Here is a 13,205-nt window from a genome sequence, read left to right on the forward strand (position 1 = left end):
GATCTCAAATGCTTGCTATTTTTCACGATAAAAATACTCTGTAATATAATGAAAAATATGTCATAAGATGTCATTTAGCTTATGACGCACAGAATGTCCTGATGAAATGTATGAAACAATGAAAATGTATTTTCAAATATTAGTCTTCGGTGTGTGTGTGTAAACATGGGAAGCGTTGTGTGTGTAGACAAACATGGGAGATATTATATATAATACCTCCCATGTTTTTCTACCACATTTATTTGTAGGACCAAAAAGTAGTTTTTAATCGGGCCCTATTCTGTTATAGTCAATTGCAAAATTCCTGATTATTTTGAAGGGTCCAGCATGAGGTTCTTAAGAGCTGAATAGAGAAGCAGTCTAATAATGGGTACCAAGATGCTCATTAGGCACTTTTCCAAATGTGTCGGGGAAGGTATGTGAACATTTCTCAACTTTTTATTCTTAGAAGATTCAGAGTGTGGTTCACTTGGGACACTCTGCTAAAAAGTAGAGTGAACATATAATAAAGGGAATTGGGGACCATGGGCACCACTGCATACCCTACCCCCTCACAGCTCCCAGGAGCCCTGATGGTGAGACAACACAGAGGCCTGTGGCCAGGCTCCATCCCCACACAGAGGCTGGGAGCAGCCCCTCTAACCGGCCACCACCATGAAGGTGCCTGGGGCCACCAAGTGCAGCCTGAGCCCTGGCAGTGGCTGCAGTGGCAGGACACAAGGCTGCCAGTGGCGGGTGGCCATCCCTGCTCACACTATGAAGGTGCCCAAGCCCTGACCCCCTCCTGGCCCATTCCTCTCCACCCCAGCCCATCGCTGTCCCAGGCGGAAGGAAAGGACCGTGCCTTCAGCTGCTGCTCAGCATTAGCTGAGCCAGGCACTGCCTACAGAAGCTGAATCGAGGAGTTTTGTTTCAATTTACACCAGCCAGCTAGGACAGCCTACAGAATCCAAGATTCTTCCAGACAGTTCAGAATGTGTGGTCATGCTAGTTATACGGCCTTGCAGTGGGAATCGATAGGATGCAGGCCATCTTCTGACAGAATATTCTGTCCTATCTTATCCCATTTATCTCAAAAGGTGAAGTACAAGGGTCAGTCAGAAAGCAATGCCTCCTATACTTTTTTCCTTAATGAGATATAACTGAAAAAATATTAGACTTGTACTGAGCACTTTCAGTTTATTCTTCCCAGTCAATGGTCTTTTGCCATCTGTGAACAAGGACACATATCCCAACATCGTTAGTCCTTGTTCCTGTTATGCAGTGACTGTTGCATGGCCTCCATCACTTGGTTGTCGTTCCAAAAACATCCCTCTCGTAGTCCATTCTTCATCTTCAGGGCTGTACAAAGGATGTAGCAGTACAGTATATTCAAACTATGAGACTGTCACTGGTGCACAAACTGGTATGTGGGCAAGTTGTCATGCAGAAACAGCAGTTCAGGCATGTCTTTGTCGGGACAGGATATTTGCATGCAATGGTTCAGGTTCTTTGTTTGCTTTAACATAGACCTCAGAATTTACTATGGCTCCCTTAGGTAGGTAGTGAACATCAAGAATACCCTCCAAATCCATGGCTTGCTTTTGGAGGTCAAAATTAGGAGGCATTGCTTTCTGACAGACCTTCATGTTGTCAGGGTACATGCCCTTGTTAACCAGCTGAAAACACAGTCTTCTCCATCAATGACCTATGTTGAAAAATAGCCAGGTGTTCAGCAACAATATGAAAACTTTCTGCGCAGGTTTAATATTTTTTTCAGTAATTTTAATTGGGAAAATAGGCATTTCTTTCAGATTGCCCATTGGAATTCCATTCTCAAACAAGTATAATGAAATCGTATTTATATGCTTTTGATTTAACTCGAGCTGGGTCTTAACCTCCAAGGATGGAGATTCCACAACCTCTGGGTAACCTGCTCCATGACTCATCAAAAGCGTGCAAGTATGCTTTCATTACACCCTTGTTTGAGAATGAAATTCCAAGGGACATTGAATCCATGAAACTACTCTTCTAGTGAGAAAATTCTTCCTAATATCTAACTTAAATTTTCCTTGCTGCACTTGAGACCGCTGCTCCTTGTTCTGTCACCACTGAGAACAGTCCAACTCCATGCTCTTTGGAACCACCCTTCAGGTAGTTGAAGGCTGCTATTGAATCCCCTCTCAGTCTTCTCTTCTCCAGACTAAATGAGCCCAGTTCCCTCGGCCTCTCCTCATGAGTCATGTCCCCCAGCCCCCTCACCATTTTTGTTGCCATCTATTGGACTCTCACCAACTTGTCCACATCCTTTCTGTAGTGGGGGGCCCAAACTGGACACAGTACTCCACAAGTGGCCTCCCCGGTCCTGAATAGAGTGGAATGATCATGTCCCTTGACCTGCTGGCAGCAACACTTACCAGTGTAGCCTAGTGTGCTGTTAGCCTTCTTTGCAACAAGGGCACACTGCTGGCTCATATTCAGCTTATTGTCCACTGTAACCCCCAAGTCTTTTTCTGCAGATCTACTTAGCCAGTTGGTCCCAAGCCTGTAGTGATGTGTGGGATTGTTCTGTCCTAAGTGCAGGACTTTGCACTTGTCTCTGTTGAACCTCATGAGATTCCTTTTGGCCCAATGGAATATTGCTTTGCTTTATTGTTTGTTACGATGATTTTTATAAAAATGTTCAAGAGATGTGTGTGCTCTTGGTGTTTGCATCTGTTAATAGTATAGCAAATCTAATTTACTACTTATGTGTTGAAAAGTGAAACAAAAACACACAGATACAAAAAGTATAAGAATGAATAGGTAAAGGCCAGTAAATGTTTATCCTGTATCTGTTTTTATTTCCAAGCAGATGCATCTTCTTGTTATTTATACCATTTGAATCTATACCTATATTCAGGACGTAAAATCTTCTTTTCCAGTGCATGTGCATAGAGATGACCATCGCAGGCTGCAGAGTCGACCTACACGGGGCAAATCAACCTGTGCAAATCAACACACAGCTGGCCCAGCTCCGCGGGGGCCACCCAAAGCATGGGGCCAAGGGCAGTTGCCCCAATTCGCACCCCCCAGGGATGGCCCTGCATGTGAGATGATTCTCCAAAAGAGTACCATCAGCTACTAGATATTCTGAATTTGTTTTTAAAACGAGTCACTAGTTGATTGCACAGATAATTCATCTGTAGGAGGTTAACTATTTAATGGACGAGATGCAGACTGCAAGAAAAGTGGTAAAATAACTCTTCCCTCTAAAGGAGAGAGTGCTTAGGTTCTGAATAATAGCAGTGTGACCACTGGGTAGCTGTGAAATTTATAGTGTTGTCACGTTCACTTTTCTGGTACCTAGATTGTTGGAACTCTGGCTACATACTGGGGCAGAGGAGTCGATAGTAGGATCTGTGAAATGGATAAAATAACAGATATCCCTGTTACTGTTGCCATCACCTTTGAATAGCCAGGTAACTCTATAGGCAGAATGGTGAGAAACATTCTTCCTTCTAGTTGCCCAAGGATGTCTGGAGTGAAAGGAGCTTCATGTTTATCAAAGATAAATGGGGAGAAATTCCTGGAATGGCACCACACTACAAAAATCTTTCTTCTTTTTTTTTTTTGTCAGAATTTTGGAGAGTGGTCCATTATTTTCCAGGTGTTGCTTCTGGATAATGGAGTCAGAGCCTGTTGCTTGTAAGTCATGTTCTCAGGCTTGCCAATGAATGGAAGATTTCCAGAGCACAATGTGAGCAGAGCAGGGGAGAAAGAAATTGATTTAAACTTGAGAAGTCTGTTTAGAGAGAGTCCGGGTAGAAGAAAGAAAATATATAAAGCAGGATAGCTGAGAGCTCAACTGTTAAGTTATGGGGAAAGGAGCTGGAAAGAAGAGAGGAACCATAAGCTATTATAGGAAAGAAAATTGGGAGCAGTGCCCAGAAAAGTTGACCAAAGCCAGGGAGATAAAGTGAGTAGAGCTGTTGCAATTGATACAGCTTATTAAAGAATTGCACTGTATTACATGTATTGCACTATTTCTCAAAAGCGTTTTCATATTTCTCAATGAAAGGCCAAATAAGGTAGATGAACAGCTAGCTGTAACTTATTATTAAATTTAGATGCATATTTTATATAGAACTCAAGTCGTAACAGTTTTACAGATGGTTTGAAAATGCAAACATAACTAAATGTTTTCATCTGAAGAGTCTGATTATATTTTTTTATGTAAATAAATGTATATTGCTTTCTGCCATAACAATTTCTGAGTAAGATCTTAGAAGTACTTCAGGGTTGTTCCAGAAGTACAGCTAAGAATAGAGTTTAACAGAATACTCCTTTTTCTTCACTGTAGTCTGAAAGATTTCATTCCCTCTTTTAAACGCAAAGTCAGTCACCTTATAGATAATTTCTTTCAACTAACATCTGGGGCTTAAACCTTCCCAAAGGGGCTTAAATTTTCCCAGAGCAATGAAAAATTCTTCCTTTTGCTGTGACCAGCACAAGCAGTCAGTGAACAGAGGCCCTATTAGCAGTGTCAGAGTGCTACCAGCTCTCCCTGTCCTCTTGTTATTCGCTTGTTTCTGGAGTCAAGTTGAATTACAGCAGTTTGGCCCCATGAGTGTGACCAGAGCTGCCCTTATTAATTATACTTGCTGCAAAGACTTTAGCATTTGAAAACTACTGTTTGCCAAGTATATCATGGAGGAATGGGGTTGAGAGAGCCTTTGTTTCATACATTAGTATCTGTAGACCACTGAATTAATATAGAGAAGTGAATTTTGCATTGCTTAATCTGCATAATGCTTCTGTTTTAAATCCATCTGTAATGTGTATAGCATTTTGTCTTGTTGAATCTAGTGTTAGTGTTTAGAGGATGACTAGTGCTGTATCATAGGCATGTGGAGAGGAGAGTTAAGGTTATTGTGTAAATATATTAATCTTTCCTTTTGAAACTCAATCTCTGCATTTACCTCAAGAAATAGACCATCTCCTAAGAACGGCTAGTGTTTCATAGTAAAATTTTTCCAGAAAAGAATTAGAGCGCCAAACTGTAAAATGACGGGATAGTAGTACCTTTTGGCCCTGAAGGCCAGATAAATGGCATGGGGTTGAGCTGTGGACCGAATGAGGCCCTGCGCTGGTTCCACCTGACCCTGCGCACCTGGGTTGGGCATTGCACAATCTCTGTACATTCAGATCAGGCCCTACAACACCCTTGTGTGATAGGTTCAAGCCCTGTGCCAGGATCCAGTCATGGTAATCCCATGTGTTGGGATTAGGCCCTGGCATCCTGTCCTGCCCCTACTTTGCATGCTGGGATTGGGCCATGTGTACTGGGTTTGGGTCCTAAGCTGCCATGCTCCTGTGACTTGGCCCTTGCCCTGCCCTGTACACCCAATTTAGTAGGCATAGATGTGCTATTGGATAGCAGGAGAGCACTGCTACCCTTGCCACCAAGTTTTTTCAGACCCATGGGGAGATATTTTGAGCCAGGTAACAGCACTGGGGGCTATATCAGGGGTTGAGCACCCCGATATCCAAAACTTAAGTAGTGGGGGAAACAGTAGAATGAAAACCCACTAGCAAGTAGAAAAGGCTTTTACACCTAGGGTATGGCATTAAGGAAAAACTTTATGTAAAACATGAGGGCATAACCAAATACCCATGGTCATTGCCATACCATCTTGCCTCCTAATAGTCACCTATATAGCCATGGGAGGAGAACAGGTTGAGAAGGGAGATGCTCCCTGAACGACTGTCCTAAGAGGGTATCACACAGTATGGAAATTTTTGAGGAAAAAATGCTTCCTTGAATATCTTCTTCCTGCTCTTGAAGTTCTGTTGATTTGACTGTGCTAAGCATAGAAAAGGATATAAAGACAGCATTACCATATGAGATGAAATGTTTCACTAAAATATTGTTTATATAGGTGATGTGTTAAGATGCTGTGTATCCTGAATAGAACTGCTGGCTATTCCTATCAAATGCTGTAAATAGGTGTAGAGTAGGACTCTGAAAGTACTGCAGCTTTGAACTCAGACTTTGACCTGTAGTTTTCCTGGGATTTCTTCAAGGCAAAGGAAACCTGAAATCTACACTGTGTAGCACATGATTTTTCTGATTTACCTGTTGTCAGGCAGACAGCAAACTCATTTCTTTTTGAGGCTTGATGTTTAAATAAAATTTTGGTTACTTTTAATGTTGACACATTATGCAATTCAGATAGTACTAAGTGCTTTAGCAGATCTCTTGTCCTTCTCTGTGTTGTGTTATACTCACAAGTGTTCATTTATTAACTTGTTCTCTTCCAGATCGCTGATCTTCAGCTCCATAAACTGGATGAACTGGACTGCTTGATCCAAGGCTTGCTTTATGTTGATTCTGTTGGTTTCAATGGCCAGCCAGAATGCTATTATTTTGAAAATCCTGCAGATCCTGAACAGTGTCAGAAAAAACCTTACTGCCTTGATAATCCATATCCCATGTTGCTGGTTAACATAGGCTCAGGGGTCAGCGTTCTAGCAGTGTATTCTAAGGACAACTATAAAAGAGTTACGGGGACCAGGTAAATATACTAATGCAATGCATAACTTTGCTGGTGAAAATACATCTGAATTTTCATTTTCCTTGAGGTTGTTCTGTGTAAGATATCGGTTTAACTCCCTGGGTCACATGTGCTTCTTTCTCCATGCATCAGATTGTGGCCCTTCTCACCACATCTGTAAGATGACAAAATCATCTAGGAGTAAGACTGGAGCACCATATTTCAACCTCAGTGCCCTTACTGCATAGGAAATATTAAGACAGACAAGAGATGTTAGACCAGGGGTGGGCAATTATTTTGGCTTGAGGGTCACTTAATGAGTTTTGGTGACCTGTCAAGGGCTGCATCCATCTTTGTCTCTCTCTGTCTCCCTCTTTCCAGAACCCAGCTGAAACTGTAATTTGCCAGGAGCACCCCCCACCCCTCCAATGTTCAGCTGTGGATCTAGATGGGGACTCAGTGGGTGAGCGGTGGCATCAGTTGTGGATACCACTGGCAGGTTCTGCATTGGGGCTCCTGAACTGGCTGGTGGCATCCACAGCTGATGCCGTTGCCCATCCACCACAGTGGAAGCCCCTGCCCAAAAGCTGATGCTGCTGGGCAGAAGAAGTCCTGCCTGCCCACCTGGCACAGTGGAAACAGCCCCTAGCCACCTGGCACCATGTGGCAGCCGGAACTGGAGCTGCTGGCTGTCCACAGGCCAGATCCAGTGAGTTGATAGCTTGCCCGTGGACCATAACAAATGTGTTGATGGTCTGGAACTGGCTCGTGGGCTATATTTTGCCCACCCTTGTGTTGGACCTTGATAGATGCTAGGGAGCATTGGCCATTAGGGCTCATAGGAAGCTATTTTTTCCATGTGGTGTTTTCTTCTGACCAATAGGGAAGAAATGGCTGAGGCTGTGAAGGGTTGGGAAACTGGGAATAAAATGATGATTTATTATTTTAAGACAAGGGAAGAATGAAGTTAGCAGAACTAAACCATTTGATTTCAACAGAAGAATTCAACTGACTTAGGAAATGGGTAAAGTCCCATGGGAGGACAGACTGAAGGATAAAGTGGCCCAAGAGAGCTGGCAGTTCAAGGGCACATTGGTAGTGCAAAAAGCTATTCTGACATGAAGAAACAAGGATAGCAGGGGACCAACATAGTTGCAGGAGTTCTCTGCCTCAAAATGTAAAGATAACATAAGGACAGGCAAACCGCCATACTAAGAAATAGCAAGAACTCACACAGGCAGAATTGGAGAGGTACAGTTGAAATGAATTATACCTGGTTAGGAAGACGAGAGCAAAAAGAAATAGTTCTGTAAAGATAATGTGAATCTGCAGCTGAATAGCCAGGGTGAGCTATAACAAGATATGAGAGCATGAAGCTGCTCACCAGCTGTTTTGCCTTTGCCTTCGCACATGCACGCAAAAAAACTTGTAACAAGAAAGCTAATGAAGTCATATGGACAAGGGGAAAAGCAGAGGATCATGATAATGAGAGACCATCACAGAGCTTTTTGATTGGTTTGAATAACTAGATCAGTAGGCCTGATGAACTTCATCCCACAGTACTGAAAAAAAAATAGCAGAAGGGACTTTGGACCTCTTGGTAATAATATTTAGGGAGTCGTGGGAGATGGGTAAGGTTCTCAGAGGACTAAACAACAGCTAATGTGGTCATCCTCCCTCCCCCTTTAAAAAAATAAGCCCCGAAGAAGCAAAGGCTGCCAGCGTACATTGACTGAAGAACAAACCATGCCAAACCATTTGATCTACTTGAACAAAGCAGTGTATTTTCTTGAATCCAAGACAAACTGTTCTCATTTGTGGCTCCAGCCAATGGCACAAAACGCATGCTGCCTGCAGTCCCCACCCAAATCGGCAGCAGCAGAGGCAGTGGCTGGCACCTCTGGCTCCAGCTTCAGCTTCAGCTGAGTCGTGGAGCCAGGGCTAGAGCCAAAATTAATGCTCCCGCAACCACTTCTGCTTGGCTAGGCAAGGACCAGAGCCAGCATGTGCTCCATACTCCAGGCCAGAGCAGGGTTGGAGCCAGAGCCATGACTGAGGGTAAGCCAGACTTTGGTGGAAGAGAAGTATGGGGGGGGTGGGGAGGGAGACAAGTGAGTGGGGGGGTATAGGGGTAGGCCACTCCCTCTCTCTCCACCTGCCCTTCCCCTCCCACTGCTTTCTCTGCTGCTGTTGTGGGGAAAATGTATTTAAGATGACCCTCCAATAATTTTCTGTGTATAAATTGTAATGTTTATAAATTCTCTATGAATAGAATCTAATTATTGGAGGGTTGTCTTAAATGTAAAACTGCCTTGCAGTGGGTTGGAGTTGGGTGGATAAAGGCAGTGTAGAGGACCTGGTATACTTGAACTAAAGTAAGACTTTTAATATTAAAAGTCCCACATGAACTTCTATTGGAAACCTATTGGAGGGTAGGAGGAGAATTAAGAAGTATCCTGATAGTTTGGAAATCTGGGCTGGAAACAATAATTTGAAGTTCGGTGCAGACAAAATACAGAAGAATAATCAAAAATGAAAATATAGAATGAACTAGCTGGTTTGCAGTATTGCAGAGAAGGATCTTGGGATCCTTGCATCTGCTAACTTATGCGAGTCTCTAATGCCATGGCAAAGAAAGGAAATGCAGTTTTGGGCTGCATCAACAAGTATTAGGTATAAGACATGGGAGGTGACAGGACGACTACTTGGTGCATGTTAGGCCTCATCAGTAGTATTGTATACAGTTCTGGGTTTCACATTTTAGGAAGAATGTGGAAAAGTTGGGGAAGGTTAAGAGGTAGGCAGTTAAGTTGCAAGAGGTTGGATGGCAACCTGAATGAGGAAAGGTTGAGAGAACTAGATGGACATACAAGAACAAGTTGAGAAAACTAGGTGTTTAATTTGTTTGAATGCTTGTAGAAAAGGTGATGTAAGGGAGCACAAGTGTCTGAAAGTGTTAAAGTGTCTGAAAAGCTGCTATAAAGAAGGAAAACTTTTTTTCTTTTGCTGCAAATGGCAGGATGCAAAGCAGTGGCTTCAAATAATAGCGAAGTAGGTTTCAATTGGGTATCAGGAAAAGCCACTCTGGCTCAGTGATCAGCTGCAGGGGGACCCTGGGTGCCCTCCCCAGACCCAGGAGGCACCAGTTGCTGAGGTGTGTGAGGGGGGGCCCTGCACGCTCGGCAGTGGACAAGAAGTGCTTCTGGTCCACTTCCGGGTCCACTGTCGAGCGCACTGGGGACTCCCCCGCGCTCCTGTGAGACGCTCCATTCACCCCATCATCTCCACATTTACAAGCCACCTGGTACCTTGAGGTATATAGAAAAAACATGTAAAACTGTCTGTTTCAATAATTGAATCTCTCTGAATTCATTTGAAGGGTTCCAATTCGATTCAGAGAGATTATAGGGTCTCCCGATTCGATTCAGATTCGGCTGCCAAATTGGGCTGAATCTGCTGAATTGAATCAGTGCCTGAAGCTTTGCACAGCCTTACTATGTTTATGACAGAGATTATGGCAGCAGCTAGGTCCTGGCACCAGCTCTCCTCGAACCTGGACTGGGTCATTTCAGTTCACTTCTAGAAAATGTTGCTAACCACTGCTCTAGGCCATGTAACTCCATAGTTCCCTAGTTTTCCTCTTTCTAATTAAGAGGTCTGGGGGAACTATAGTTATGGACATTCCTTGTGGTATGACTCCAGCCATAGATGGAGCCACAAGTGTCTCTTCAGCTCTTCAAATTGTAGATGTAAATTCTTGGAGTAGAGCAGAAAAATGGGAAATGAGTAGGAATGGGGGCTGAACAATGTGGCTAAAACTCCTTAAATTAATTTGGTGTCTAAGAACTCTGCTCTCATTCTAGTCTTGGAGGTGGAACATTCCTGGGCCTGTGTTGTTTGCTGACGGGTTGTGAGACCTTTGAAGAAGCACTAGAAATGGCAGCTAAAGGAGACAGCACTAACGTTGACAAACTGGTGAAAGATATTTATGGAGGGGATTATGAACGATTTGGCCTTCAAGGATCTGCTGTGGCTTCAAGGTACATATTAACTTGGTTGGCTTCAAAGAATTCAGTAGAAACTTGCTGTGCCCCCTAAACTTTTCAATATGCAGAATTATTCATGTTTGAAATTCAGCTGGCTGTATAGAGTAGGATCTCTTGCTCCTCGTTCTTGTTTTTTAATAAACTTAGAAGTATTCAGTGGAAAGGCTATAGTTCACTTTCACTTAAAATGCAGTCTTTTTGGATAAAGAAAAACCTACTTTCTCATTGTAACTATTTTCACCCACTGTGTTTCTGTTCTTTAAGTCCTTTTCCACTTATTCTTGCTATGCCGAAAGTCAAGGGTAGGGTTGGCCAATATGTGGCATGGGTGCTACAAGTGGCCCAGGCAGCCTGTCTGTGTAGTATGCAGCAGATTGGGGAGGGGACAGCAGCATGATGGTATATAGGGCAGAAAGCAAAGCAGCAGATCAGGTTAGGAGCACAGGGCTGGGATCAGAATGCAGAGCAACAGATCAGACTGGGGAAGGAGATTTGGAGTGGGGCATGGGAGTGGGCCATGACTAATTTGTGACAAACCTACTAAAAAAAGTTGGTTCCCCACTGGTCAAGGGCATCAAATCCAAGCAAAATTGTATGTTTTCATGGATCTACTTGGCTAAATTTATCTTGCAACTTTTCTAAGTACTTTGCATGTGAAGGGTTGGTCTCTTCCCTACAGCTTTGGCCATATGATGAGTAAAGAAAAGAGAGATACCACCAGCAAGGAAGACTTGGCTAGAGCTACTTTGGTCACTATCACCAATAACATAGGCTCTATTGCTCGAATGTGTGCACTGAATGAGGTAAGACTGCAAATTCACTTTGGTTGAGACCTCTAGCAGCAATCTAATAAATGGATGAAAACATGAAGTGTATATTGCATGTATGACTCTTCTAGATAGATGCAAATGCATTTAATTTTAGCTTCCAACTCTTGCAGTCCACTATTAACATCTTCTATAAAGGACATCTCACTTGCATGATGTTAGGATTCCATGAAAAGCAAGGGTTTTTATAATAAATATGTACTTTAACTAACCGTCTGTTCATTTATTCTCACTGCTAGATCACAAGAACATTAATGTTTTATTACATCAGTGCTTTTAATTATTTCTTGATGTAGCAGCTTTTTGTTACTCCATAACCAAGCATGACTGCAGCAGTTTATGTACGCTACCTTTTTTGGCTTCTGTGGTCTACCTATTGAGAATCTTTTACTAAATTAAAATGCTCTAATTTTCTGATCCAAAAATACTGTGGAAGGATATCATCTTGAGTCATACATATTTTCAGTATTCTCTTTGCTTTCAGCTTCTTTACAGTGTTGCCTTGTGGCATGGAGTTCAAGCAGCATTGTACAGGGCTATCAAAGCGGAGAGAGCTGCAGCAAAGTGACATGTGTTGCATTAAAAGGAAAAAAAAGCACCCTGTGATATTCTGCAACAGGTTTAGCCACTGGGAGAAAAATCTTAAATCTTTTTTAAAGGGATAGGTGCTTTCATTTTTAATCTACAGAATTAACTAGGGGTGTAGTCAGGTAGAATAAATAACTTGCATTTACCTCAGAATAGACTTTCTATACCAGCACTTCATGAATTTAATTAATCTTGTTTATGCTTATTTCAGAAGTGTGACATAAAAATGTATTTGTGATATGTGAAAGTATTTGAGCATAGAGAGAAATCCTAGACTAGCCGTGAGGAGTTAGTTCCTAATCTAAAAGTAGCAACCTTGCAGGAACAAACTTTCAATGAGGTCCCTGTTAGTTAATCCACTGTTCAGTTTTGACTCTCTTTCCAAAAAATGCATGGTAGAACATAAGAGATTTCCCTTTTCTGAAATCCAAAGTAGAGGCAAATTGAATACATTTAGCTAGGTTATGTCAATTGGTTAACCTGGAATAATTTGGCTAAAGGCAGAGTAGGTTTACACCTTTTATAGACTAATCAAATTGTATGTAATGGACTCACTTCATCAAAAGCTTATGCTACACATACCTCTAATTTAGTTAGTCTAGAAAATGCAAATCTATCTTGCTTTCTGCTTGACTTAAATCATTTGGCTACACATCACTGAAATTCTGTCCCGTGCACCATAGACTTGCAAAAAGGAATCTCTTCCTTGGTGCATATCAGCAACAGCAGAAAAATATGCAGGGGCTGTGGGGAGCAGCAGCTGTGGCACCAGCTCTAACTCCAAGTCCAAGTTGGGACCAGAGATGGAGCTAGAGTAGCCACCTGAGCCCCCACTTGTACTGGAATCCAAAATGAAAGGCTTTCACTACCCCCCCATGTTGAATGGGACAGGGGGGACTTAGTCTTGGATTTTAGTAATTACAGTAATTTGCATTGTATCTTTTCCTTATCTGGGCATTTCAGCAATTTAACAAAAAGGTTCTATAATGTATAGATCAGGCTTGTCCAACATACAGCCTGTGGGCTGCTATGCAGCCTGCCAAGCCATTTTATCTGGCCCACGGCGGTGGCAGTGCTGCCGCCGCGGATTGCGAAGCTGCGGCAGCACCATGGAGCACGGAGCAATGGCAATGCGGAGCCGGCGGCGGCGAGGCGGGCAGGGAGCGCTGCAGAGCGGTGGCGCGGAGCCGCAGCGGCGAGGGGTCCGGCCTGCAGGCCCCAGCCGGCAG

At 43.0% G+C, this 13,205-nt stretch overlaps 1 protein-coding gene across 4 annotated transcripts in view; it reads left to right on the forward strand.

Moving 5' to 3' along the window:
* Positions 1–13,205, forward strand: part of LOC102375189 (pantothenate kinase 1) — a 39,860-nt gene that overhangs the window by 16,748 nt on the left and 9,907 nt on the right. For 2 of the 4 annotated variants that reach the window (XM_025194617.1, XM_025194619.1), the window contains exons 3-6: positions 2,904–3,068; positions 6,283–6,536; positions 10,379–10,555; positions 11,241–11,364. In XM_025194617.1, the coding sequence (XP_025050402.1) occupies positions 2,904–3,068; positions 6,283–6,536; positions 10,379–10,555; positions 11,241–11,364 (720 nt within the window). The remainder of the gene's footprint in view (positions 1–2,903; positions 3,069–6,282; positions 6,537–10,378; positions 10,556–11,240; positions 11,365–13,205) is intronic. The other 2 variants (XM_006038139.3, XM_006038140.3) reach the window with 1 other exon arrangement.

This window comes from Alligator sinensis, unplaced genomic scaffold (genome assembly GCF_000455745.1).
Source record: "Alligator sinensis unplaced genomic scaffold, ASM45574v1 scaffold423_2, whole genome shotgun sequence".
Classification (NCBI taxonomy): Eukaryota; Metazoa; Chordata; order Crocodylia; family Alligatoridae; genus Alligator; species Alligator sinensis.